The sequence below is a fragment of the Pelodiscus sinensis genome, chromosome 3 (assembly GCF_049634645.1).
Source record: "Pelodiscus sinensis isolate JC-2024 chromosome 3, ASM4963464v1, whole genome shotgun sequence".
Lineage (NCBI taxonomy): Eukaryota > Metazoa > Chordata > Testudines > Trionychidae > Pelodiscus > Pelodiscus sinensis.
Genome location: NC_134713.1, coordinates 194,844,643 through 194,871,064, shown reverse-complemented (window position 1 = coordinate 194,871,064; position 26,422 = coordinate 194,844,643). Strand labels below are relative to the sequence as shown.

The 26,422-nt window shown below is 41.5% G+C and overlaps 1 protein-coding gene across 5 annotated transcripts in view; it reads right to left on the bottom strand.

The window, feature by feature from the left end:
- Positions 1–26,422, bottom strand: part of CFAP61 (cilia and flagella associated protein 61) — a 200,512-nt gene that overhangs the window by 171,089 nt on the left and 3,001 nt on the right. For 4 of the 5 annotated variants that reach the window (XM_075925780.1, XM_075925784.1, XM_075925782.1 and 1 more), the window contains exons 2-7: positions 26,087–26,237; positions 20,398–20,548; positions 16,520–16,596; positions 15,540–15,607; positions 15,181–15,307; positions 1,916–2,048 (exon numbers count right to left, since the gene is read on the bottom strand). In XM_075925780.1, the coding sequence (XP_075781895.1) occupies positions 1,916–2,048; positions 15,181–15,307; positions 15,540–15,607; positions 16,520–16,596; positions 20,398–20,548; positions 26,087–26,229 (699 nt within the window). In that variant the 5' untranslated portion in view covers positions 26,230–26,237. The remainder of the gene's footprint in view (positions 1–1,915; positions 2,049–15,180; positions 15,308–15,539; positions 15,608–16,519; positions 16,597–20,397; positions 20,549–26,086; positions 26,238–26,422) is intronic. The other variant, XM_075925783.1, reaches the window with a different exon arrangement.

Below are 26,422 nucleotides of genomic sequence, written 5' to 3'. Positions count from 1 at the left end.
ACATTGATTTTTCACTAAAACAGGCGGGCAGAAGATAGGAACTTAATTTTGAGTATTATATGCAATCTATTGATAAATAACCACTATATGTATTTTTTCCTCTTATATTTAATAAAATCTTGTGATGAAAGGCTGGATTTGTCCGGCTGTCTTATCAAGCCATCAACGCTTCAATAAAAATAAAAAAGTTCATTTTTTCCCCAAACAACAAGTGATTGTTTGTTAGTCTTGTTTGCCTAACTGAACAAAAGATGGGTCTCTGCAGTTGTCTGGCTGCTATGTAATTTTAGGCCCAAGGCTCAGCAGAGGCTGATTAACCAATCCATCTACCATATGTGCAAAAAGAGGTTGCCAGCTTCATTCTCTGCAGGGAAAATTGGCATCTATCTTGGTTCACATGGAGGTGTCTTTCCAATCTGCAGCAGCACTGGTGAATCTATCCTATGAAGGCCTGAAGCATCTTTTGCTGGTTTCATATTGAGCTATAAATGTATGTTAGAAATACATTATTTATAAGATAGCTATTGGTAATGTGTTATTACACTAAAGGCTTATTGTTTACTGCGTGGTTTCAAACTGCTGTGATTGCTTTTTAAAGGGTTTGTTTGGGTTTTTTACAGCATTTTGCTACAGGAAGCAGATTTCTGCAGGTAAAGTAAGTTATATCTCCTATCTGCTATAATACTTCATAGAATTACAAAACACAGCAACTAGATAACATGAAATAAAACGCTTGGTTAAAAATGCATTCTCCCGAGACAATGCAAAATATTAATGTTTTAAAAACTCTTTCATGCCAGCCACTCTCAGTTTCCTTTTAATTAAGAAACTAATTCCTGATTTTTGGAGATTGCATACATTTTCCTGCATGGATCAAGATACGGAAACTAACTACAATATTCACTCATCTTGTCCATCTCTAGCATCTATGATTCTACCTTAAGGATATATTTTTGACTATGTATCCTTGGTTACCAGTCATCACATGCAATATTAATGTTGCTAGTGAATGTAATTTGGTTATTTATAGTGCAAAGTGTCTAAAATAACAATAACTGATTTAAGATCACCTCTTCCAATTGTCTCAGAAAAAAATCTACTGAATGGTCTAAATTGTAGCTTCCTTTATCTCACCATGAGAATCAAAATATACAAATTAAATCACTGGAGGATGGAGGGTAGCTACAGTCAACCATTGGAGGCACTGCTTCAGGAGCACTCAGACTGCTTTAGGAGAAGCACTGAAAAGCAGAGCTGGCCTACACGTTCCCCTTGTGCTAGGATAAACACAAAACTATATAGCCCTTTACCATACTGCTCATGGTATGTCCAGCCAACTCTGCTGGTTTCTACATGGGAAGGGAAGAACTGTGACTTCCTGACCCTTTTCAATTAGTTTTCTTGATAGGAGCATCTCAGCAGTACTCTCTACGCTTCCTTGACCAGAGGGTCTGCAGTTCTGGATATTTCTTTTAGTAGCAACACAAAGGCAGGGGCAGGATGCTCTTAACTGCCTCACACAGAAGAGCTGCCCAAGATCTAGCTCTCAGTCAAGAATAAATTAGTACATATCCATTCCTTTCTCAAAAAAAAAAAAAAAAAGTTCTCCTGAGACAAACAATTATTATTTTATTTTTGCTACTGTAATTATTACTGATTCACTTGTCATGTTCCAGCCTTAAAACAGATATCCACTCCAAAGAGAGAATCATTTTCCTGGAAGAACTGGAAACTAACTAGGAATGTGGCTGAATTGCTCAAGTGTCAAATGGCTATCAAAATTATTTTTTATACTTTCTAATCATAGTAAGTCCTACTTAGTTCTTTTTTATTCAAGAAGTCAGTGCACCAGCAGTTAGCCAAATACAGTGTAATGAATGCTAGGGATAACCAAACCTGTATGTGAAGGACCTACCTCACAAACAGCAGCATGATTTTCTTCATCTTGAGCTTCTATAAGTTCTGCAAGGAAGTAGTCTCCATAAGTTTCTCTCAGAATTTCGTTCTGGTGCATGAAAATAGGCATGAGATCATCATGGTCTTCCACCCTGTAATACAGATTTTCTCCATTACAGAATAGTGATAGAAATGTAGCCGTGTTAGTCTGGTGTAGCTGAAACAAAAAACTGGACTATGTAGCACTTAAAAGACTAACAAGATGGTTTATTAGGTGATGAGCTTTCGTGGGCCAGACCCACTTCCTCAGATCAAATAGTGGAAGAAAATTGGCACAACCATATATACCAAAGGATACAATAAAAAGGATACAATCAAAGGATACATATATCCTTTGGTATATATGGTTGTGCCAATTTTCTACCACTATTTGATCTGAGGAAGTGGTTCTGGCCCACGAAAGCTCATCACCTAATAAACCATCTTGTTAGTCATTTAAGTGCTACATAGTCCTGTTTTTTGTTTCTCTATTACAGTCAGTGATGTCTTAAAACTTTCCAATACTAGAATACTGATTCTTTACTCCCTGGATGTTTCTACACTGCACTATTTCGAGATAACTAGCGTTATTTCAAAATAACAATGTGAGCATCTACACAATCATTTTGTTATTTTGAAATAATTTCAAAATAATGGCTGGCTTATTCCGAAATCTGTAAACCTCATTTTACATAAGAATAACACTTACTCCGAAATAGCTACAGTAAACTTCCGATAATCCGGCACCTTTAGGACCCAGGGGGAGCCGGATTATCAAATATGACGGACTATCAGAAGGGGGGGCTATGAGGGGTCTGGAGTGGGGTGGGAGGGGATGCCACCCCAGACCCCTCATAGCCCCCCCTTACCATAGTCTGGCTCTGCCCCAAGCGTCCCTGATTCAGCCGCTGCTGGTCAGTTTCAGCAGCAGCTGAATCGGGGATGCCTGCAATAGAGCAGCTGGGGTGCTGCTGGGTTGGTCCCACAGCGCCAAGGGGCGGTGCTACGGCACCAACCCAGCAGCACTCCAGTTGCTCTTGGGGACGCCTGGAACAGAGCAGCTGGGGTACTGCCGGGTTGGTCCCGCAGCGCCAAAGGACGGCGCTGTGGGACCAACCCGGCAGGACCCCAGCTGCTCTGCCCCAGGGGTCCCCGATTCAGCTGCTGCTGAAACAGATCAGAGGCTGATTCCAAGAAGCCCGGGGCAGAGCAGCTCCTGGAATCAGCCGCTGAACTGTTTCAGCAGCGGCTGACTTGGGGACCCCCAGGGCAGAGCAGCTGGGGTCCTGCCGGGTTGGTCCCACAGCGCCGAGGGGCAGCGCTATGGGACCAACCCCGCAGCACCCCAGCTGCTCTGCCCCAGGCGTCTGGATTCAGCCTGCTGGTGAAACTGACGCTGCTGATCAGTTTCAGCAGCAGCTGAATCCCGATGCCTGGGGCAAAGCAGCTGGGGTGCTGCCGGATTGGTCCCGTAGCGCCACCCCTCGGCGCTGCGGGACCAACCCGGCAGGACCCCAGTTGCTCTATTGCAGGCATCCCCGATTCAGCTGCTGCTGAAACTGACCAGCAGCGGCTGAATCAGGGACTTATTTCGAAACAAGTGTGCAGTCTGATATGTTTTTCAGAGTTCAGGCAAATGATAACTTCTATACAAAGTCAACCATTTATTTGATTTCAATTACACTGTCATTTTTAGAATGTTATAAAATAAAAATGACTGATACTTTCAGTGTATATTTTAAAATATTTTAAAAAACTTTTTATGAAATTAATCTGATGCACTACAGCGAATGAAAGAACAAATGTCTTCCTGTGCATACCAGAGGTAACAAAAAAAAAAAAAAAGGAAAATTTGGACAGGTGTTTCTTACACTCTTCACAAGAGATCTTAGAAATGTAGCCAAAGCTGTGACTGTGAACATCAACCAGCTCTTTCTTTACTGGAGGCGTGGCAGCTGCTAAAACAACAAGTGGAAACCAAGGGTCCATAAGGAAACCCAGCCCCAAACATCTTCCAGGCCTACTTATTACTCCTTGGTGAGCTTCCAAGCCCCGTTATTCTAGTATTAGCAGTGTAGCTGGACTATTTGCTGCAGTGCTTCCACTGTTAGATACAAAAGACTCCTTTGACGACAGGGCAAGTTATAGCTTCTCTGGCCAAAAATAACTTAAAATGTAGCATAAGTGCCAATTATACTACATTGTGTGACTGTTCCCTGACTCTACACACCCATATCTTTGAATGACATGAAACAGAAATTCCAGACTGCTGTTATAATGGGGCTGCCATTGACTCCAATATGGGGAATGAACACATTGAATAACACTCTACTCTACAGTGCATCCAATGACCTTTACCACAAACTCTGTGATTTTGCTTCCTCCTGTACTATGTAACAGAGGGGGGTATACTTTCCCATGACAGTAACACAGGGATTACAAAAACTGCAACAAACCAGTAGGCTTGTCAGGTTCATCATCATGTGTAATAAGATGAAGGCCTAAAACAAAAGCCCATGCAGTGCAGGCCTGGTTTGAGGCCTGAGGCCTAGCTAACAATGGACAATATTTGGCTAGCATAAAGCAAAGCTAAGCTGTGAGCAAGAGGCAGGCCCCTACTCACAGAACTTGGCATGAACAGGCCTGAGAGTGGAAAACACTAATTGGTAATAGGCCCAGATATAGAACAGTAATTGGTAATGGTTATAAGTTGAAAGCACATAGTACCACGAGCTCATTAGAAAAGAACTTGGTACCCAGTCCCCACAGATTCAGGAAAGTGTCTAAAATGACAGCATGATGGTTAGAGATGATCTAATCAACCCACAAGGTACAGGATGATGGGTGGTATCTAAGTAGTGTCAGAGGGTGGCAACCTGACATCAGAGGGTGGCAACCTGACATGTCAGGAGTGATGTATAATTTGTTTGTACCTGTATATAAAGTGGTGTCTGGGAGGGACAGTCTTTGTCCAGCAAGGGGGCAGTGGGAGTTTCCTACTGGTTGAGCTGAGGCCATTGTTACAAATATATACATGTAGTGATTCAGTAGAGTCTACTGACAACTCTGCCTGTGCTTCACTTAACAATAAACCTAGCTGGCCACCTTCGAGCCTTATCTTATTTGTGGTCTTTGGGGGGCTCTCTTGGGTACTGCTGAGTAAGCCAATACAGCCCACATCACTGAACACACATGCAAGCAGCCTTCTGGTTATCATCATTGATGGAGCCTGTGAGTAGTGGGGGTACTTGCTGGGCTGTGGTGACCTCTGCTGTCTGGAGCAAGACCCAGCAGGGAAAACCTTATTATGCAAAGGTGACTCCATACCGGTTGAACCAGCCAACCCACCATGGGGAGAAACAAAGGGAGGTGGAATGCTGCCCTGGCTGGGGGCAGGGCTTGGACAGGGGAGTTAGTTCCTGGCTGGAAAGCAGGGAAGAAGGAACTGGGGAGGGGGCTGGGATCCCCCCCCCCCATCTCAAGGGGGCACTGAGGCCTCTTAGCCCCAGTTCCTGTAACCAGATTACATCTGTGCTATGCTGTATCCTGGAGGAGCAATAAACCACCCTCAATTCTACTGGCTGGCAGAGTCTGTTTGTGCCATTTCGGAGTGCAGGAGACGGGGGACCCCCAACGCGCCGTCAGCCGGAACCCATCAGGACAATCCCACCAAACTGTCACCACCATGTACTTGTCAGCATTCTATTAGTAGAGCCCTGCACAGATACAAAATTTGTATCCACATCCACATCCGTATCCAAAAAAAATGAGTAGCAGATATTTGAATTGACATCTGTGGAGGTGGATACCCACAGCTATAAAGTGGATATGTGCGGATTTGAGGTGCTCTATTAATTATTTCCAGGACAAAACTGAAGAAAAAAAATGGGACAGTGATTGAGTAAGGAGAATGTTTTTAACTTGGGCTCTTACTCGAAGATGAGAAATAAAAATTTCACCTTTTAATGTACTTCTGAGTTGCTGCTAGTGATTGCTAATTTACAGAGCAAGCCTACACATTCAGGGATCATCTAAAATCCCCAGCTATTAAAAAAACAACAACAACAACACACACACACACACACACACACCACCACAAGGCTGTCAAAAATCTATATTCAACTGGCCAGATCCTCAGCTGGTGGAAGTCTCTTAATGGAGCCGTACCAAAGATGGTGCAAAGATGGGCAGGGAGGAGCTCTCTGTGCCTTTACTGTCCTCCCCACCCCTGCAGCTACCAGAACTCCAGTGCAGAATCAGCTGTGTGTGAAGTTACATGATTTCCCTCAAATTAAATTACCTTACTTGTTAGTGTTCTGCAACTTGGTAAACTAGCGTGAACATTGGGGGCATTCCCTCACCTCTGGTGTCACGTAGGGATGTGAACGGGCAACCAGTTAACCGGACACCCACTAAGCATCACCCTTAATGCACCTCCTCCCCCACTCACCCTCATTTAATCAGTTGACTAGTTAAACTTAATGTTTAACTGGTTCACTAATTAACTGGTATTTTACATCTCTAGTGTCAGTCAGCAGATGACCAATCAGAGGGAAGATTTAGCATCAAACTTCTCATTCCAGACACTGTCTCTAAAATGCCCAATTACTTCTAAAGGTTAGCCTACACTACACTCTCTAAAGGGAATGTCCTACCTCCTTTTTTTCTGTGCTGCTGCTGTCCTGAGCACATTGACCAGATCTGAATCTGGTAGGGGAGCTCTGAAATGAGGTGAGGACACTTTGTTCAGATCTGCATCTGAACAAGGCTCAGGAACTGTTTCATGGCTGGATGTTTCAACATGTCAACCCTGCAGCAAAGAACTGGAAGGAGCTCCTGGATAGAGCTCCTTCTGTGTAGAGAGCCTGTGCTGTCTTCCATGGCTCCTTTGGCTGATGCCTGAAGATGGCACCTCAGTCTGAGGCAGCTGTTGCCTTCTTTATGAAGGCTGGGGAACCTGGAAGCATAGCCTGAAAGGGTGATCCAAATCTTGTCTCCTTTCTCTGCCTGACATCTGCCAATCAGCTTTCCAACATAAATCACTGACAAATGAAGAGAGGTGTAAAGACTCAGGCTTCAATCCTGCAACTTACTGCAAAGACATACCCCTGAGTCCATGTGGATTCCCACGGAAATCAAAATGGGGCTCCAGCCCAGGTGTAATGGTCCTCCCATATGTTGTAATTTGCAGGATCAAGTTCTTAGCACCTTTGGCTGTTCCTATTACATTCAACTTGCTCTCAGTATGAAAGCTACCTCAACCAGTCTCTGCTTGGCCTGACTTACGCTGTTGGCAGTAAACGTTATCAAGTACCCAGAGGCTGTGTCTAAACTGGCAAGTTTTGCGGAAAAACTTGCTAGCTGTCTACACTGGCTGCTTAAATTTCCGGAAAAGCACTGACGATCTCATGTAAGATTGTCAGTGCTTTTCCGGAAATACTATGCTGCTTCCATTTGGGCAAAAGTCTTTTTCCGAAAGACTTTTGTGCAAAAGGGCCAGTGTAACTAATCAGCGAAAATGGCGATCGGGGCTTTTTTGCGGAAAACCACGTCTAGATTGGCCACGGACTCTTTTCCGCAAAAAGTGCTTTTGCGGAAAAGCATCCTGCCAATCTAGACGTGCTTTTCCGAAAATGCTTTTAACGGAAAACTTTTCCGTTAAAAGCATTTTTGGAAAATCATGCCAGTGTAGACGTAGCCAGAGAGTACAGATTCTCGAGATTAACACAGTTACCTCAACTTCGTGTCTTCACATTTAAAATCCAGTATTACGCTTCTAAAGTCCTATTTCTTAATCAGGAGTAGCAAAAGACTAAATAAGAATTTTAATGCATGTAAATAATGTAGATGAAAAGTGCAGTTAGGGAATTTATTTGCTCTTTTTTTAATGGGCCTATCACCATGATCCCTGGACCTGTTACAGAGTAAATATACCTAACGTTAAACTACATGCAAAAAACAGAACAAACTGTGCCAGTCCTATACTACCCAAAACAATCAGTTCAAGCAATGGCCCAACAAAAACATGCTTTACTAAAATGACACATCTTGCACCATCCTCTAGTAGTCAGGAATCTCAGTTGTGAGGACCATAAGAAATACATTCTATAGCTAGGGACTCCCCACTGAAAACACCCAGCCGCCAAGTCTCCATGACTGGACTTCTATAAAATATGCATCAGCAAATAAAGCAGTCACAGAAATGCACAGGGAGAGATGATCCCCAAATGACCAAGAATCAAACTAAGGCGAGTTTTACACACTTGAGCCAATGTGATGAATTGCCCCAAGAGAAGATGGGCACCCAATGTGGTTCACTGAGCACTTGGGTGATATGTTCCCACCAACCCCTAGCACTATAATAAGTTGACCAGCACATTCTTCACTTGTTAAAACTTATAGGTCATCTAAATCTAGCACAGTACAGATAATTAGAGCGTGATGTCTAGCAATATCGAACAACGTCTTAACTAGCCACAGAGTTTTAAAAAGTAGAAGTCGCCACTGCTGTTACCTTGAAATCTAAAAGGAGATGGAGATCCAAAAGTACCCCAAGACAGTTAACATTTTTAGGAAAGAGTGGGCACGTTACACCTACAAGTGCTACAGTCATAATCTTTATCATACTATCATCATGTTGAGTATTATACACATATTAAGTAATAAATGGCTGGGGCGGATGCAATTAGACCTGTCTGTTGGTTCAATTCAGATAATAAAATCAAAACTGGGACATGTATTGCCATCTGGAAGCAAATTTAAGCGGTTATTTTGTTGCCAGGTCTCTAGTGTCCTCTAGTGGTCAAGTATCTAAACACATTTTTTAATCAGTTCCTCGTCCAAGTACAGTACTTACATAGTGCTGCAACGCTTTATTATCTTATGGAACATTTTCAGTTACTGAGGAAACTTTTTATAAGACTAGGGCCTGTAACTTCCAAATCCCTCATAAGATTAATGGTCTTAAATCTTTTAGCTGTTAGTACAGCAATTTCCTTCATTAACTGGGGGCAATCATTTTATTAAGCATCCTTTGAAAACTACACACTTTACTCCTCCTAACAATCTATGGTTCAGAGGTGACATATTCAAAACCAATATTCAGAGCCATATTACTACAAAAAAATTCTCAAAGAATTATGCACACTGAAGGCCTTGTCATGAGATTTAAAAGGATTATTAGTGGTTCCTTAAAATAGACCACATCTAATTGATTCAATGTGAGTAGTAATCCCACCGCAATAATTTTTTTCACTAGATCTGAGTAAAGCTTCCAATAGTCCCATACTCTCATCACTATTAGTGATCAGTTGCTTTATAATTGTGGTTAAGATTTTCTAGAATAAGGTGCCATTGAAACAATACTTTAAAATAGTTTTCCTTTAAAACAGCACATACTAGAAAAGCTTTTCTTGAAAATCATACTGATAACCGTTCAATGGCTATTTTTCTGTTAATTCCTTTCTCCAACTTTTCTGAAAACTAATATTCTCCTTAATGTTCCTATTGATCAAGTATGCAAAATTAAATTTTTAGTTCCAAGCTTTCCTGCTGCCAGGGATTTAAAAAAATTAAATATAGGATCTGATTCCCATTTAGACCACTTTAGAAGTTCAAAGAAGCCTTTAAGTGGGTGTATATGGCCAAAAAGTTCTATTTACTAATTTTATGATAAACACCATGTCCAAATTTATAAATATTAGCAGAATGATAGATTTGAACATGGGATTTGAGAGTGGCTTAAGTGGTGCATAGATGATTTGTGCTGGTTTTATGCCTAGAACTTTGTACAGATGCAAAATTTGTATCCATATCCACAAAAATGAGCTGCAGATATCTGCATCTACATCTGCAGCTATCCGCATCCACATCCATGGATGTGGATATCCATGGATGTAAAGTGGATATCCACAGATTTGCAGGGTTCTAGACACAGAATTTGTATCCGTATCTGCAAAAATGAACAACAGATATTCACATCCGCGGATGCGGACACCTGCAGATATAAAGTGGATCTTCACAGACTTGCAGGGCTCTACTTATGCTCAGGAGTGAATTTGACCATTTCAATACGACTATCCTTTTCCCGGTGATCAGTGATTTCTTGTATTCTTATTTTGTCCCTTCTTTTATATGATTCATTGTACCATTAGATTTAAAGATTCCATCTTATTTTTCTCTTTCTTTGCTTGATTCTGGTCTGTAGATTCAGTGTCTCCTCTTTAGTCTCTACTATAGTAGATTCAATGGTGCAGACTCTCTCATCCTAGTCTTCCAAGAGGGGGATTATGAGGGGAGGAAAGGTGGTCTTTTTTTTTTTAAATAGTTAGTATTTTGGAGTGACTATCGGCTATGCCTGCCTTGATATCTGTTAGTCACTCGTTCATATTGACTTCTGTAACAGAAAGGGTTGGTTCCTGAATGCAATCTTGTCTCCATCAGTTTGTCAAGACAAATACTTCCAAGGACTCAGACTATTGTTTCATTCTGCATAATAGTTTTAGAGGTTTCATTCTTTATTACTAGTAGCCACTAGATTATTTCACATGATTTTTACATTTGGATGATAATCTTGGAACGTGATACAGGTGTATTCTGCAGCTGCCAAATCTAAACTGAGAATATAAACTGCCATAAATGGCAAAAATTTCCCACCCCACATCTACCTCTTACTGCAGTTTTTGGACACATGAAAATATAATTATATAAGCAAGAAGGAACTGAGGTAAATAAAATATACTATGAATTGTGAGGTTTCTAGTTATCCGCCTGAAACCTCTACCTAAACTGAATCCATTATTACAGCAGACCCTGGGTAAAACTAATCCACACGCTTCATAATTCACACTGAAAAATGGTGGTCTCTCTCTTCTTCTCAGACAAGATTTCATGGTTGGTGTCCCCTAATGAGGTCTGAATTTTGTATAGCATGTTTACTAAGAAACTTCAAATAATTAAAACTAAATTTTCTGTTCAAATCAGTCAGGTTGTACTATAATTTAAACTTGCAGTTTTATTGTGCCAACCAGTACAAGATAGAAAGTGATAAGAACCACTATTTTTTCAGTTAAACTTAAGTGTTAAACCTATATATGTACCACTGTGACATTTCACTATACTGTTGCCACCGGCCCTCTTAAAGCAGTGCAAAACTAAATGACTCTTTACACCCTAAAACATGAGGTTGCATGAGATCACATTTCAGGATTTGTAGCATGACATGGACTTTGGCATGCATACAAAACTCTACTGAAGTCAGTGGGGCTCCCCGTGAATGCAACAGCCCCCTCCCCCCCAAACTCTATATGTTGCAGGATAGGAACCCCAATGTTTACTTTTACAAATCACCCACTTCCTTTTTTATTTTTAAGAGGCAGTGGCTTTTCACACATATGGACACTAGTCTACTGTCTTCCCAGGTTGGAACAAATGCCACCATAAAGGCAGATTTGTGATCTATTGTACACAGCTATAGAGACAAAAGAAGCACAAACGGTGATAATTAGATCAAATGGCAAGGTACAGGCAAGGAACTTCAATATGAAAGCTCATTGGGATATGTTCTAGGATACTACAGCTTTATTTCACATTTTAAAGGTCAGATAAAGAATAACTTCAATATATAGGGGTTAAGCAAAGGATCAATTTACAGCATTTTTTCCTGCGGGTAAGGGGGCGAGGGAACAGAGATTACTCTAATCTCATATCACTGACCCAGAACATGTTGCTAGGCAGGTGGCTGGGGATTGCGTCAAAACCCTTTCATGGATAAATCTCTAAAGAGTTTGCACTAAATGTCACTATGGATGCTAGTGAAGTATAAGGAAAATCATCAACAGTAAACAGAGTTTAGCCTTCTTGAAGAATCTACAAGAAACTATACTGAATTATGAATTTGAATTTGACAGCGCAAGTAATCACATTATTGAAAAGGAGTTAGTTTGCTGGTTAGTTTTCTACCCTGCTTTTCATTAGACCTAGCCATTCCATATTACAAAAACTCACACATGATGGTATCCCTTGAGTATAATACTGAAATGGCTTTCTTAATGCTTTCAATCATGTCAAATACACAGCCCCAAAGGTAAGAATGTACTTTATGAATAAAAGACAAACATGAAGGACAGAATCGAGGGGCATGGATACCTTTTAAGGACCTGGAGTGAGTTTACCTTATGCTATTACTTCAACGTTATAGATTGATAGGGGGAGTACAAAATAAATTAAAAAAAGACTGAAGACAGACTCAGAGAGAAACACAAACTAATTTACACAAAAACGTTGCCATGCTGAAATATGTGTGAAGTGATTTTGCATTTGGGGCTGTGCTGTGGTGAATGCTCTTTTGAGAAAAGTGCAAGTTTCAAACCAGTAAAGGACATAGAATCATAGAATAATAGGACTGGAAGGGACCTCAAGAGGTCATCGAGTCCAGCCCCCCGCCCTCAAGGCAGGACCAAGCTCCGTCTACACCATCCCTGACAGATGTCTATCTAACCTGTTCTTAAATATCTCCAGAGAGGGAGATTCCACCACCTCCCTTGGCAATTTATTCCAATATTTGACCACCCTGACAGTTAGGAATTTTTTGATCTAATTATCACTGTTTGTGCTTCTTTTGTCTCTATAGCTGTGTTCACATCCTTGAGCAGTATTTCACAACACAAACACAGAATGATTTCAAAATATATTCTTCCACCTTGCTAATTAAAAGAAACTGATTTTTTTTATTAAAGGGGGTGGGGGGAGGAGAACTGCCACAAGAGGAGAAAAACGTGAGATATTTTGTGAATAACATCTCTGTTATAAGAATCTAGACAACAGAACAACTGTATTAAGAAAAGGTTATAGAAAATAATAAAATGGAGAGAAAAGAACTATGGATGAATTGTGTCCATCTCAGGCTTAAAAATGACAGAAACACTACACTTTTAAAGAGCTGGAGGATTGAGAAGCAACCACACAGATAGACTGAACTATTTAATTATTTGCATTGTTATTATTATTTTTATTACACTTATGCCTAAAGTCCAAACTATATTCTGGGCTCCATTATGGAATGTTTCATACAAACACATAGTAAGATACAGTTCTGCCCCCAAACTGCTTACAATGGAAAATTTAGATGTAGGAAAACTTTTTTGGGTCAGGGGCCACTGACCCACAGAAAAATCAGTTGGGGACTGCACAGAAGAAAAAAAAAACCCTCAAAGACGTGGCCCCAGACTGAGGAAAAGAAACTCTTCACATTCCCCTCACACACCAGAATTCAGATGGGGGGGGGGGGACCTAGAATCAGGGGCCAGATCCAGACAAGCCGAGGGCTGCGTCTGGCCTCCGGGCCTTAGGTTCTCCACTCCTGATCTAAATGAATAAGACAGACAAAGGGTAGAAGAAAAGCAGCATTATTATCCTTGTTTTCTTCTTGCACCCCTTCTATAGCATGGAGGAGGTCTGCCCAGGCAAACAGAGAGTAGATATAGTTAATGGGTTCACACAAGTGGGTTTGTACACAGAGTGAATTCACAAGTGCCAAACAACCTGTAGGAAGGCAGGCACTAGTTTCTTTGAAGAATTATTGGGCCAAAGGCTTCCTTACTCTGCTTTATTATGCAATTCTTTTCCAGCAAGGTCTTTTTACCAGACTTTGCTCAGTTGATCAGAATTTGGCCAAATAATTAAAAAAAAACTAAACAGCAAGGTAGTCTCAGAGGCAACGTGGAAGTCATAAACAGTTATTCTGCTCCTGGTAAAATTTGTAGCAACTTGACATGAGTACTGGGACTGTCAACTTTCTACTTGCAAAAAACCAAATACCCTTGCCCCACCCCACCTCTGAAGCCCCACCTCCACTCACTCCATCCCCCCCATCTCACTCATTTTCACTGTGCTGGCTCAGAAGGCTGACATGTGGGAGGAGGGGAGGGTTTTGACTGGGGGTGTATCTCTGGGATAAGGAAGTGAGAAGTTCAGAGCGCGGAGCAGGACAGGGAGCTCTAGGCTGAGGCAATGGGTTGTGATTTGAGAGGGGGTGAGGGCTCTGGAGAGGAGCCAGATATGAGGGGATTGGGATGCAGGTTCTGAAGAGTTCAGATGATGGGAGGGGGCTCTGAGCTGAGGCAGAGGGCAGAGGTGTGGGTGGCAGAAAGGGCTCTTGGCTGGCAGTGTGGGACAGAAATTAGGATGTGGGAGGGGGCTCTGGGCTAGAGAAGGGAGGGGGTGAGGGCTCAACCGGGAGCGCAGGCTATGATGTGGGACTAGGGACAAGGGATTTGGAGTGAAGAAGGGTTCCAAGCTGGGGCTGAGGAGATCAAAGCGTAGGATGGGGCTCTGGGCTGAGGCAGGGAGTTGGGGTGTAGACTCTGAGATGGGGATAGAGATGGAGGATTTGGGGCATAGGAGGATGCTCCAGGCTGGAACTGATGGGTTCAGAGGGAAGGAAGGGGATCAGGGTTGGGGCAGAGGGTTGGAGTCTGGGCTTGGGAGGGGGTCAGGAAGGCAGGCTCTGGGCAGCAGTTACCTCAAGCACTGCTCCTGCAGTTCCCATTGTCGAGGAACTGTGGCTAATGGGAGCTGCAGGGGTGGCAACTGCGAATGGGACAGCTAACAGAGCTGCCTGGCCATGCCATGTGTAGGATCTGGACGAGGGACATGCTGACTCTTTCCTACGAGCCACACAGCATGAAGGTTAGCCAGGAGGAGCCTGCCAGCCCTGCTGTGTGGCAGTGTCAACCAAATTGTCAATTATCCGGTCACTGGTGCTGACTAGAGCTGCCAGAATCCCTCTTTGACCAAGTATTTCAGTCAAAAAACAGACACCAAGTCACCACAGAAACAAGCAAATAAATGCACACACAGGAGAAACATCAAATCTGGAAAATATATGACTGCTATGCAAACACTCAATTTAATTATGTGGAAATAAGGCCACCTATCTTACAAAAAAAATAAATAAATTTATGACAAATTAGACTATGCACTGTTGCCATAGCTGTGGGGGTTCTAGGATATTTGAGACACAAGATGGGTGAGGCAGTTTCTTTGTCCAGTACACGATATCATAACTTTACCCATCTTGTGTCTTTAATAAACATAGCTGTCATGAGTCAACAACTCAGATCATCAAGACAACTGGAAGATGTGAAGAGGAGATATGTAGGTGATTTAATACAAAAATACTATGAATTGAGAAAATGGATTCCACTCCTTCAACTGCTTTGGAAAAAGACGATGACAGCATATTACCTTGCTTTGCGAATGTACAGTTGGGGACAATGTTGGTGCCTGTGACACACATACAATGTAAAGTCCACATCAATGATTGAACCTGGAACACTCATCATCTGCTCAAAAAATGTTCCCAAGCCTGGACCTAAAAATGACAAAAACATGTCGAAAACTCAAGTAATTTCCCCAAGAGATTTCTTAACACATTAGTAGAACTATTTAAGTGACATGTGGTTTCAAATTTAGGTCATGATACTGAGCTATAATCTACTGCCGCGGCAGATCAGGGCCATAAACTGTTAGCTATTATGCAATATTAATATAGCGGACTACCACTGGTTGTTTTAAGATTAAAATAGTATTAAATAAACTCTTACCTAAATCCACATGACTTGGTATGAAAAGAAGAATAAAGTGCACTGCTGGTACTGCATTAAAAACTGTCCTGGACAAACAATATTATTTTAGTTAGTCTCAGTAATTACATACATCAAATTTTGCAACAAGACTCGTAATAAAAGAAACTTTATTCTTCTCTCATAAATGTTCATGGCTAAAAAATTAAAATGTGATTTCTCAGAGAAGACTATATGAAAATTATCAAGGTATTTTCAGGTTTTTTTAATCCCATTTCTGTCTTTAATCTCCTAACCCTTTGATTTAATATAGCTTTCTTTTTATATAATTTCCCCAGTGGTGAAAAATTAAAGATGCTAGATCTCTTCTGGCATATCTATGAGCTAGCATCTCAATGAGCTGGCTGGATGAGTTACTCCATAACTGTAAAACTGAAGCAACGTCACCAAATGCAATTTACTCGATTTATGTAGGGATCCTGTGAGCTGAACCACACCAACTTATGTAGCACTTGTTTGTCTGAATTGAGCTAGCCCTATGATGTACTGTATTAATTGTACTGTATAGTCTGTACCTAACAAACATTTCAAAGGATAACTTGCAGACAATGATTTTCCAGAAATATCTAAAGCTTTTAGGCTTCCTTTCCAACTGTGCACTGTGAACCTTCTTTTCCCTCCACTCAGAAAATCAATGTGTGTCAGTGACTGACATTTATAGAAAGAATAACAGCAAAAAGATATAGCAAGAGATTACACTGTTAGGGAGATATATGCAGAACTGTACGAGTCTAGCACTGAAATTGAGAATGTATTCCAGGGTACACATAATTGTGTCATGTCATGTCACATGCTAAAATTGTTAAGAATTTTTTAACATTTACCTTTACACTTTTTTTGTTATACAGTATTAACATGTACTAATTCAACATAGTCTACAAATGACAGTTAGTAGGAAACTGTACATGCTTCACTGCTCTTCTACTTACACATCAACTCACCTAATGATTTCTTGGGCACATCCAACTACATATTCCTCATTTGCCACAAAAAGATGCATAAACAGTGTATTCAGAGGCTATGGTAAAAAGAAATAAATGAATTCAATAAGCCCATGCATGTAGTGTTTTTTTTTTTAATTAAAATGTTAATATTCAAATTGAATTATAGATTCTGCCTGTACATACTCATGTGAGTAACTCAACAAACATAAGTAGCTCCATTGACTTTAATGGGACTAATTGAATGGGTAAATTTATTCATGTGCTTAAGTGTTTGCAGGAGTGAGGTCTTAATGTTCAGATTTGTGAGTCTTTTTCTACGCAGCAAATTTTTAAAAAACCCGGCTTTTATACTCAAGTTTAATAATACAATTATAAAATTTAAAGCACCAGAGCTTCATTTTTAATTTAACAAGATTTGATTGAAAAAGGTTTGTAATTTCTTTATATACAGAGAAATATCATACATTTCTAAAACTGTTATTCTGTAAAATGAATAGCAAAAGCATTGCTACCATATGAAGGAGTTGTACAAATTAGCTGAATAATTCACATGTGGCTCAGCTATTCAATACATAATGCAACCATCCCAATTTCATTCCAATAAAGCCTTTACATTACCTTGTCCTTTCATACTTATTTCAAATGGTGACACAATTAAAGCCTTGCTTAGAGAAACAGACCATTCATTTCAATATTTCTTTTCTTTCTTCTTTGCCTTTTAGCTATGGAGATTTTCCTTGATCCTCTCAATATTTTAATCCTTAACTAAAGTCAAAATGCCATATTCAATCCTGGTTTTGATTAGGGATGTTAACATAGATATCCCTGTCAAGTTTCAATTTAGGCAATTTCCCCATGTAAATGCCTCTGAAAATTTAATTGGATGTATCACTCTTTATTTGCTTACTTTAAATTATTTTAGTGTTGCAGTGCTCTGAAAGTTAAGCGTATGCTTAACTTCAGCTTTCATTTGAAGTCAACAGGGATACTTGTGTGGCTATAGTGAAACATATATTCTGGATCAGGACCATAAAGCACTTTTTAAGTGATATAGCCTCAGTTCAAAAAAATCCTCTTAAAAAAAGGGGGGTGGGCAGTCTTCTGAATATTGTCAAAAAAGCAGAGCAGGTGTGGGAGCAACAACATCTTGCATGTTTAAGCCGTCTCTTTTCCATCTTTTCTCTATACACATTTCTGCCAGCTGTCTCTCAAGGTTCAGTTACAGCTTTGTGATGATATTGGAAAGCAAGAATCATGAGACTGGCTTAATGATAATACATTTTGGATTCTCTATTTGGGTTTTGAACCTTTAGATTTCAATTTTTTCAACATTTCTCCACAATCAAAAAGGTCTGGAAATTGACTTTTCTGAAAAAAAGGAAAGTGGAGCTTTCGCATAATGACTTGATTCCAGGACCTAGGGCTTTCAGAAAAATGCCACATATAGTGACTCAATAAAAATCTTGGAGTGCACAACACCATAAACATGTACAGTGGTCTACAATGAGAGGTGACTTATCAAATCTAATCTGCTATAATTTTTTAATGTTGAGAATGTTTAGGACCCCAAGAGTATGTCTAAACTACATGGCTCTGTTGATGGAGCCATGTAGATTTGTTTGTTCGGCAAAGGGAAATGAAGCCACGATTTAAATAATCGCGGCTTCATTTAAATTTAAATGAATGCCGCGCTGAGCCGACAAACAGCTGATCAGCTGTTTGTCGGCTCAGCGCACTAGTCTGGACGCTCCAGCGCCGACATGAAAGCACTTTATCGACCTCCCCGGTAAACCTCATCCTACGAGGTATAATGGGGAGGTCAATAAAGGGCTTTCATGTCGGCACGGGAGCGTCCAGACTAGCGCGCTGAGCTGACAAACAGCTGATCAGCTGTTTGTCGGCTCAGCGCAGCAGCCATTTAAATTTAAATGAAGCCGCGATTATTTAAAACACGGCTTCATTTCCCTTTGCCGATCAGCCTAATCTACATGGCTCCATCGATGGAGCCATGTAGTTTAGACACACCCCAAATGATGTGCTTTCAGTGAGTCAGAATATGTGTGTAAAAAACTTATTAGACAATTTAGTCAAACAACAAAGAAATCAAAATACAGGACTATGTAGCACTTTAAAGACTAACAAGATGGTTTATTAGATGATGAGCTTTCGTGGGCCAGACTCACTTCCTCAGATCAAATACAGGCAGTCCCCAGGTTACGTACAAGATAGGGACTGTAGGTTTGTTCTTAAGTTGAATTTGTATGTAAGTCGGAACTGGTACATATTTTGGGGGGGGACGGGGAGCTGGAGTTAGGTGGAAAAGACCCTGATTCTCATAAAATTTCCTTATTTTAAGAAAAACACATACGGTTTTGATATGAAGGTTTTTTTGGCTGATATTTTAATTAAAAATTGATCATAGGTTTCAGTGTTTCATGCTATATCCAAATCTTCCTTTTGGGGTACCTGAAAGATCCCAGTTATTCATTTAATAGTCAGAATCTTTGTTTTTTATAACTAAAAAAAGTTTATTCAATGCATATTACTGTTCCAAATCGAATTTGCTACAGATGGTTCAGTGAAATGGGTAGTAAGTGTAATCAATAGTCATTGGAGAGCACAGTGAAATATTGATACAATCAAAGCTGTTGTTGTATTCCGCTGAGCAGAAAATGGAAATCCCTTCCTGTGAAGTGTGTGTGTGTGAGTTTATCCACAGGATTAATTTTAAAGAAAAATTCTGTGTTGGGAACAGGAGTTTAGCCACAGGTGGGTCCTCATTGTCCACTCACCCATTTTGCAACCAGACCCATCCCCTCGGGGCTTATCCTTGCTGGAGCGGTGCAGGGTGTGGGGTTGGGGCTTATCCCCTCTTCCCTTCTGTCCTGCTCCTCCCCATTCTTGCCCACCCACACCACTAGGTAATTTTTCAGCTTCACCTCTGCCAGGCTGGAAGGGACTTGTTAATTTCACATGACGCTAACAAGATACTTGCAGCTTTAGTGCTGAAGAGGGAAAGAGCTGTTGCTCCCAAGGTGGGGACTGTAACACAATGGGTCTCACTGCCTGCTGCTCCTGCTGTTCCCTAGGAAATTAATTTTTCAGCTCTGGAGTGCCCCCTTTTGGCTGGTGTCTTGTTCCCCCCAGCAGACCCGTGTCCTCCGCGGCGAGAAAAGCCGCTCCGTGTCTCCCTAGTCTGCTGGGGAAGGAAGGGGCACTAGCTCCGCATCTCCCTGGTCTGCTGGGGGGAAGCGCCCCCCGTGCTGCCGGAGGCGGCGACAATGGGGGAGGCACCGTGCACTAGCTTCGCCCCCCCCCACCCGTTTGTAACTAGGGATCCGACGAAACTACATTGTCTCCTTAAAAGCCTCCCCACAGCTACTCGGGAACAAATCCACACAGAAACACCTTCTGACCCCCTTTTCATATGTGTTCATTTTTTTTTAAACTGTATCCTTTGGTATATATGGTTGTGACTATTTTCTTCCACTATTTTATCTGAGGAAGAGGGTCTGACCCACGAAAGCTCATCATCTAATAAACCATCTTGTTAGTCTTTAAAGTGCTACATAGTCCGGTATTTTGCTTCAGCTACACCAGACTAATACGGCTACATTTCTATTACTATTCAACAAAGAAATCAGGTTGAATGGGAAAAAAAACAAATCTCCAGGAAAAAGGAACCCCATTCTCTACAATGATCTCCCCAAATCTCAGGGAATAGCAATATATAAGAAGAGCAATGCATCTATTTTACTCTAACTGGTTTCTCTTCTGTATTGTACCACACACTCAATACATACAGTATTCAAAAGAAACAAAATAAAAACCACGTTGAAATTTCTGAAGTGAAAACACATCTGAAAAATACTTACTGTGCATTTTTCGTTACTGTAGTTTTCATGTAAAAATGATTCCCAATCAGCTTGATCAACTATATTCCAATTTGGATAGTCCAGAAATGCAGCATGGGCAATAACCTCATTCTTCTCATTGCTGAGTGTCACTGCAAGGTTAGCTTTTTCTCTGTGAAAACCATTTCAATTTGTAAAAGTGAAAGAAGATTCTGAAAGTGATTTTAGTCTCCAAATTAACAACTGTTCAACAGCCTCACGAGGGAACCACGTTAGAGGATGGGGAAAGGGTCACTGATACTCACTATACAAACATTTCTTCCCACTAAATCCATCTTCTTGGTGGGTCCAAGGGAGTTTTAACAATCACATTTACAAAAGTGACTTCTGATTTGGGGTCCTCTGATTTTAGATGCCCAACTTCACAGAATCAAAGAAATGTAAGTCTGGGAAAGACCTGAAGAGGTCATGTAGCCCTCCCTCCCACGCTGAGGCAGGATTAAATATACCTAGACGAGGGGAGGGCAAAGGAGCCTCTGTGGGCCAGATCCAGCCTGCCAAGCTGGTGGATCTGGCCCACGGCTGTCCTGCCACTCCCCCCGCCCCCCAGGCCAATCAAGACCTGGGGAAGGTGATCATACGAAGTCTTCTCCCCCACCCAGGGACACACGGCATCAGAAGGAGCCACCGGCTATTTTAAAACAGCCGGTGTTTCTCTCTAGCCATCATGCGCCCCTGGAAGGGCAAGGAGAGAGAGATTTTGAGCACTCCTCCCACCTCCAGGCCCAGCTGACGAATCCCTGGGGGGGGGGGGGGGGGAGAAGACTTCAAGTGTTCCCTCACCCCCAGGCCAATCAGGGTCTGGGGGGAGGAGAGCACAAGAAGTCTCCTGGCCCTGCCCCTTCCAGAGCAGCCCAGGGTCACTTCAGAAATTTATGAAGTCGCCCCTTTTTAAAAATTATTGCCCACCCTGGCCTAGACCATACATTTGAGCCATATCGGAAACAGTTTCCATAGGTACAATTGCAGCTCCCCATTGGCTTCAGATAGAGTTGTAGGTTCACATGTCTGAAATCAAGTCCAAAGATCTCAAACTTGCCACAGAAATTGAGACACCCAAAGTCAATGGTCACTTTTGAAAATGTACATAATAAAGCAGTGTGTCTGATTTATTACTGGGTATTTACTAACTGCTCTATTAGCTTATACATGAGTCAACTACAGTATATGTTCTGTTACCCAGCATTTTGGGAGAACAGGGGTGGTGCCAATTAACTGAATATTCTAGTTAACTGAGAGTCATACTTTACCAATAGAAAACCAATTTTCAAAGAATTAAAATACAATAAAATGAATAAAGTATAAAATAGTTCATGAATACTCACTAATTCAGCAGAAGTAAGGTTAGGGTTTGTTAAGCACTTAGGTGTAGACAGGTAAAGTTTTCTATACAGTAGATTACCTAATGACACCACATATCACTATAAGCAGTGACACTATTGCAGAAAAAAGCAAACATGATTCTAGGATGCATTAATAGGAGTGTGTGAGCAAGACACGAGAAGCAATTCTTCTGCTCTACTCTGCACTGATGAGGCCTCAATTGGAGTATTATGTCCAGTTCTGGGCACCACATTTCAAGACAGATGCGGAGAAATTGGAAAGGGTCCAGAGAAGAGCAAGAAAAATTATTAAAGATACAGGCAGTCCCCGGGTTACGTACAAGATAGGGACTGTAGGTTTGTTCTTAAGTTGAATTTGTATGTAAGTCGGAACTGGTACATATTGTAGGGAAAACTCTAGCCAAACATTCTCCAGAGCTCAGTTTTATTCTCCCACACCTCACTTCCCTCAGTCCTTTATTCTCAAGCTGAGGTGTCTGCTGAGAAAAGCCGCTCCGCGTCTCCCTGGTCTGCTGGGGGGAAGCAGCTAGTGCAGGGTTGCCTCACCCCGTTTGTAAGTAGGGATCTGATGTAAGTCGGATCCATGTAACCCGGGGACTGCCTGTATAGGAAACATGACCTATGAGGGAAGACTGAAAGAATTAGGGTTGTTTAGTTAGGAAAAGAGAAGACTGAGCAGGGACACGATAGCAGTTTTCAAGTACTTAAAATAGTGGTACAAAGAGGAGGGGAATAAATTGTTCTCCTTGACCTTTCATGACAAGAAAATAAGCAATGGGCTTAAATTAAAGCAAGGGAGGTTTAGGTTGGACATTAGGAAAAACTTCCTGCCTGTCAGGGTGGTTAAACACTGGAATAAATTGCCCAGGGAGGCTGTAAAATCTCCATAACTGGAAATATTTAAGAGCAGGTTAGACAGACATCTATTAGGGATAATCTAGATGGTGCTAGACTAGATTTGACCTCTTGAGATCCCTTCCAGTTCTAGTGTTCTATGACTCTACACACATAGTAAAATTCTATTCTATTCCATGGAGTGACACTATCATTTCCTTGAAAGGAAAATCTTCCAACTATCTGTTCTGGTCGAAGAAAACTATAATCATATTTTCAAAATAGGAAAGGCATTAAAGGGGAAAACCAGAAACCCCAATATCCTGCCAAAGGGAAAGAGGAAGACTTCCACATTCCAGCTGTAATGAACTCTTTAATCAAAAGTGAGGGGGAAAAAAATCCATGTTTTGAAGACTGGAAAAAGGAATACTATAACAGTGCAAATGGCAAACATGATCATCTCATCTGAAGAAGTGGACTGTGCCCACAAAAGCTCATGATACTATACATATATTTTTGTTAGTCTCCAAGGTGCCACAGGACTACTCATTTGTTTTAAGTTGTTTTTAAAGTTACAGACTAACATGACTACCCCTCTGAAATCATTATGCCTGTATATTGTAGGTAATATACTACAGTATACAATTCTTTAGCAATAGCACTACATTTAGCTGTACACTGTACGTTAAAGTCACAAAATTAATATACAACATAATCATAATTAAAATTGAAATTTTTCTACATTTTTCATTCTATTCTTCAAGTTATTTTGCCCTTTGAATGACAAAGTTTTGACATGGCAAGTTAAAGTGTGAACAGGATAGAAGTACTTCGTTGGCAAAAGTGCCAACAAACAGCATTCACATAAGCTAGCTTTTAGCGACAAGGCTGTGTCAACACTGTTTTGTTGCTAAAAGCTACATAGTGTAATACCTTTAGTTTTCCTCATGGTCTTTGTCCTGTAACTACTAGTTCTTACGCTGTCTGGTCAACGTAACCCACATCTCATCATCTCACATAACTCCCTTGGTTTTTCCACAATGGCTACTACCTGAACTATGGCTCATACTGATTCACTGTGTAACAAACATTTTCATTGTAGCCAATGTCCATCTAAGCATTATTATTTCAGCAGTGTGAAGTGGCTGTTCTCTCTCCCTCACTGGCAAGCATCCCAGAGCCCATACCCCCAGCCAGAGTCCTTACCCTCTGCATCCCAACTCTCTGCCCCAGTCCTGAGCACCCTCCCACGCTCCAAAACCTCCACACCATCTATGTGCAGAATAAATTCTGTTATGTGCATCTCCACATTGGTGCACATAACATTAATTCCACACACGGACATACAAATTAGAGGGATCACTACTGCCCATGAGCCCCCATGTCCAGGGGTTACTACAGGTAGAAGAGAGTTTCAGATTCCAAGCTCCTTGATTCCATATTCCTTTTAATCCAGGGGCACTCCTGACCAGTCTCAGAAGGGTCTCAGGTCTCCCCAAGTCTAGTTGAATTGCTCAAGGACAATACCCTCCACCACCTCCATCCCAATATGCCTTGAGGGATTAGCCAGGGCTAGAAATAATCATTGAGATGTTGGGCAACTGCCTGAGGCTAGCCCCCCAGCAAGTACTTTTCCATCTGGAAGCCCTGGCGGTATGTCTCTGGGAAACATCAGAACAGTTCAAGATGGTCACCTTGACCTTACAGTAAGCTTGGGCATTCACGAGATCTAGTACCTTACAGACTGCCTGGGCTGACCTTATTAGACAAGGGGCCAAGAGGATGGCCCAGTCCTCTAGTGGCCATGCTGTCACAATGGCCATACATTCAAATGTCAACAAGAAAGCTTCAGGGTCATTCCCTGGGCCCATTTTCATCACCTTGACCAGGACTCCTGGCCCCGGGATCCCTCTAGAAGACCCTGGCCCCAGTCTAGCAGCAGTCTCTGGGGGTTGTAGGAGCACTACAAACTGGTGGATCAGATATTGTTGCTGTTGAGTGGTTGGCTCTTGTGGGAGTATTGCTGCTGAACTGCTTATTGCTGGCCTTGGGAGGCCAGCTGTTGTAGTATTTGATTCTGTTGCTGCTACAGCTTTGTTGCTTATCACTATTGACTCACCATCACCCACTTCAGCAGCTTCTCACATACATGGAGTCCTTTTTTATTTTCTCCCTCACTTCTCTGCCAGCCTCCTTTATGTCCATCAACAGGACTGAGCCATCCTGCCCGCATTCTCCATTAGTTGTGAGTGGAGCAAACTTCCCTCTCTAGTTGCAAGAAGCTTCGGTGGCAGCCCCACCTTGCAGTATGTGGGGTAGTGAAATTTAACTCTCAAGCCAGCTGGTTCTGACTAGGGATGCTAGATCGCATTAAATTTTAGCAGTTACATGACTATTCAATAGTCCCTGGCAGTGGGACCAGCAGCCAGTGAGCTCCTGGTCCCATCCCCAGAGACCCCACCAACCCTGCGCTGCTGCCTCTCTATCAGAGGCAGCAGCGTGGGGTGTCAGGTAGTTCTCCCACAAACTGGCTCCCACCTGCCACCCCATGCCTCTGATTTAAGAATGATTAGCCACACAGTGTCTTGTAAGATGGACATGTTAGTCATGAATATCACTGTGTGATGAATGCACAGGTTGTATATCGAATTATAGGGTGTGCTGGAAATATGTTCTTATAATATGGTTTGGTGCCAGTGAGTAAACAAGCCTGCCCTGACTGCCCAATTTAGTTACAGACAGAGGACAACGAAAGCACATTTACATATAAGGAAAACAAAGCAATCAAGCTAACAAACATCAGAGGATATATCTTGGTATTCACACTGGGGCCAACTCCAGAGTGTGAACTGCCAGGATATCTTCCTGGATGCAAAGACTTTGGAAAATATAAAGGGAGAAAAAGGAATTCTAGCTATCCATCACTTAGGGAACAAAGAAGACAGCACTCTCTGATTCTGTGAATACTGGATCCTCTTGCTGTTAGGACTAGTGATGCTGGAGGGCTAATGATGCTGGTAATTTGATGCAAGTGAGAAAGCTGTTTACTTTTTACTTTAACTGGAAACTAGAAAGTATGTTTTAGTTTGTTTTGCCTGTAACTTTGTATCTTAGTTGTGCTAAGTATCACTTCAATCGATGTTCTGTATTAATAAACATATTCTTACTTATATTTTGAATTACCTCTGCGTGACTATCTTGAAATAAAGTAAGAGTAACAGGGTACTGACATAAACCTCTCTGGTGAGCCTGAGAACTTGGTTCACTGATTGTTACCTGCAAGACAAGGTTAAGACTGGCAGAGTCTGGAGGCATTTGCTGGCGAGGAGGACAGATAGGTGTGGCAGGCAGCTGACGCACAGCCTAATTTTCAGCAAAGCTCATTTGCTTAGGCAGAGATGTAACACAGTGACTTATAATTCTGGGTATGTTTAGGAGAATGTCACTTTTGATCCTAAAATGTTGCTACTTACAAAAGATAGATGACATTAATCCTTCCAAAAGTTTGTTCAGTAAAATATCGCATGAGACTTATAATACCAGAAACATCATGTGATTCTGTTCTTCTGGTAGTGACCATTTCTGTATTTCCTCTTGCAGACTTTATTGCAGTCATTTTATACACTGTAGCAAATATAAAGAAAACGATGCTGTTATCTAATGTGAATGGCTTCTGCAATGACTTCAACCTTAAAGTTAGTCATTCTAGATGGGATTTTCAGAGACAAATGGAAGTTAGGCAGTTAAAGCCTCATGAAAAAATCAATCGGATTTAAGTGCCTAACTCTCACGAGCCCCTTCGAAAACAC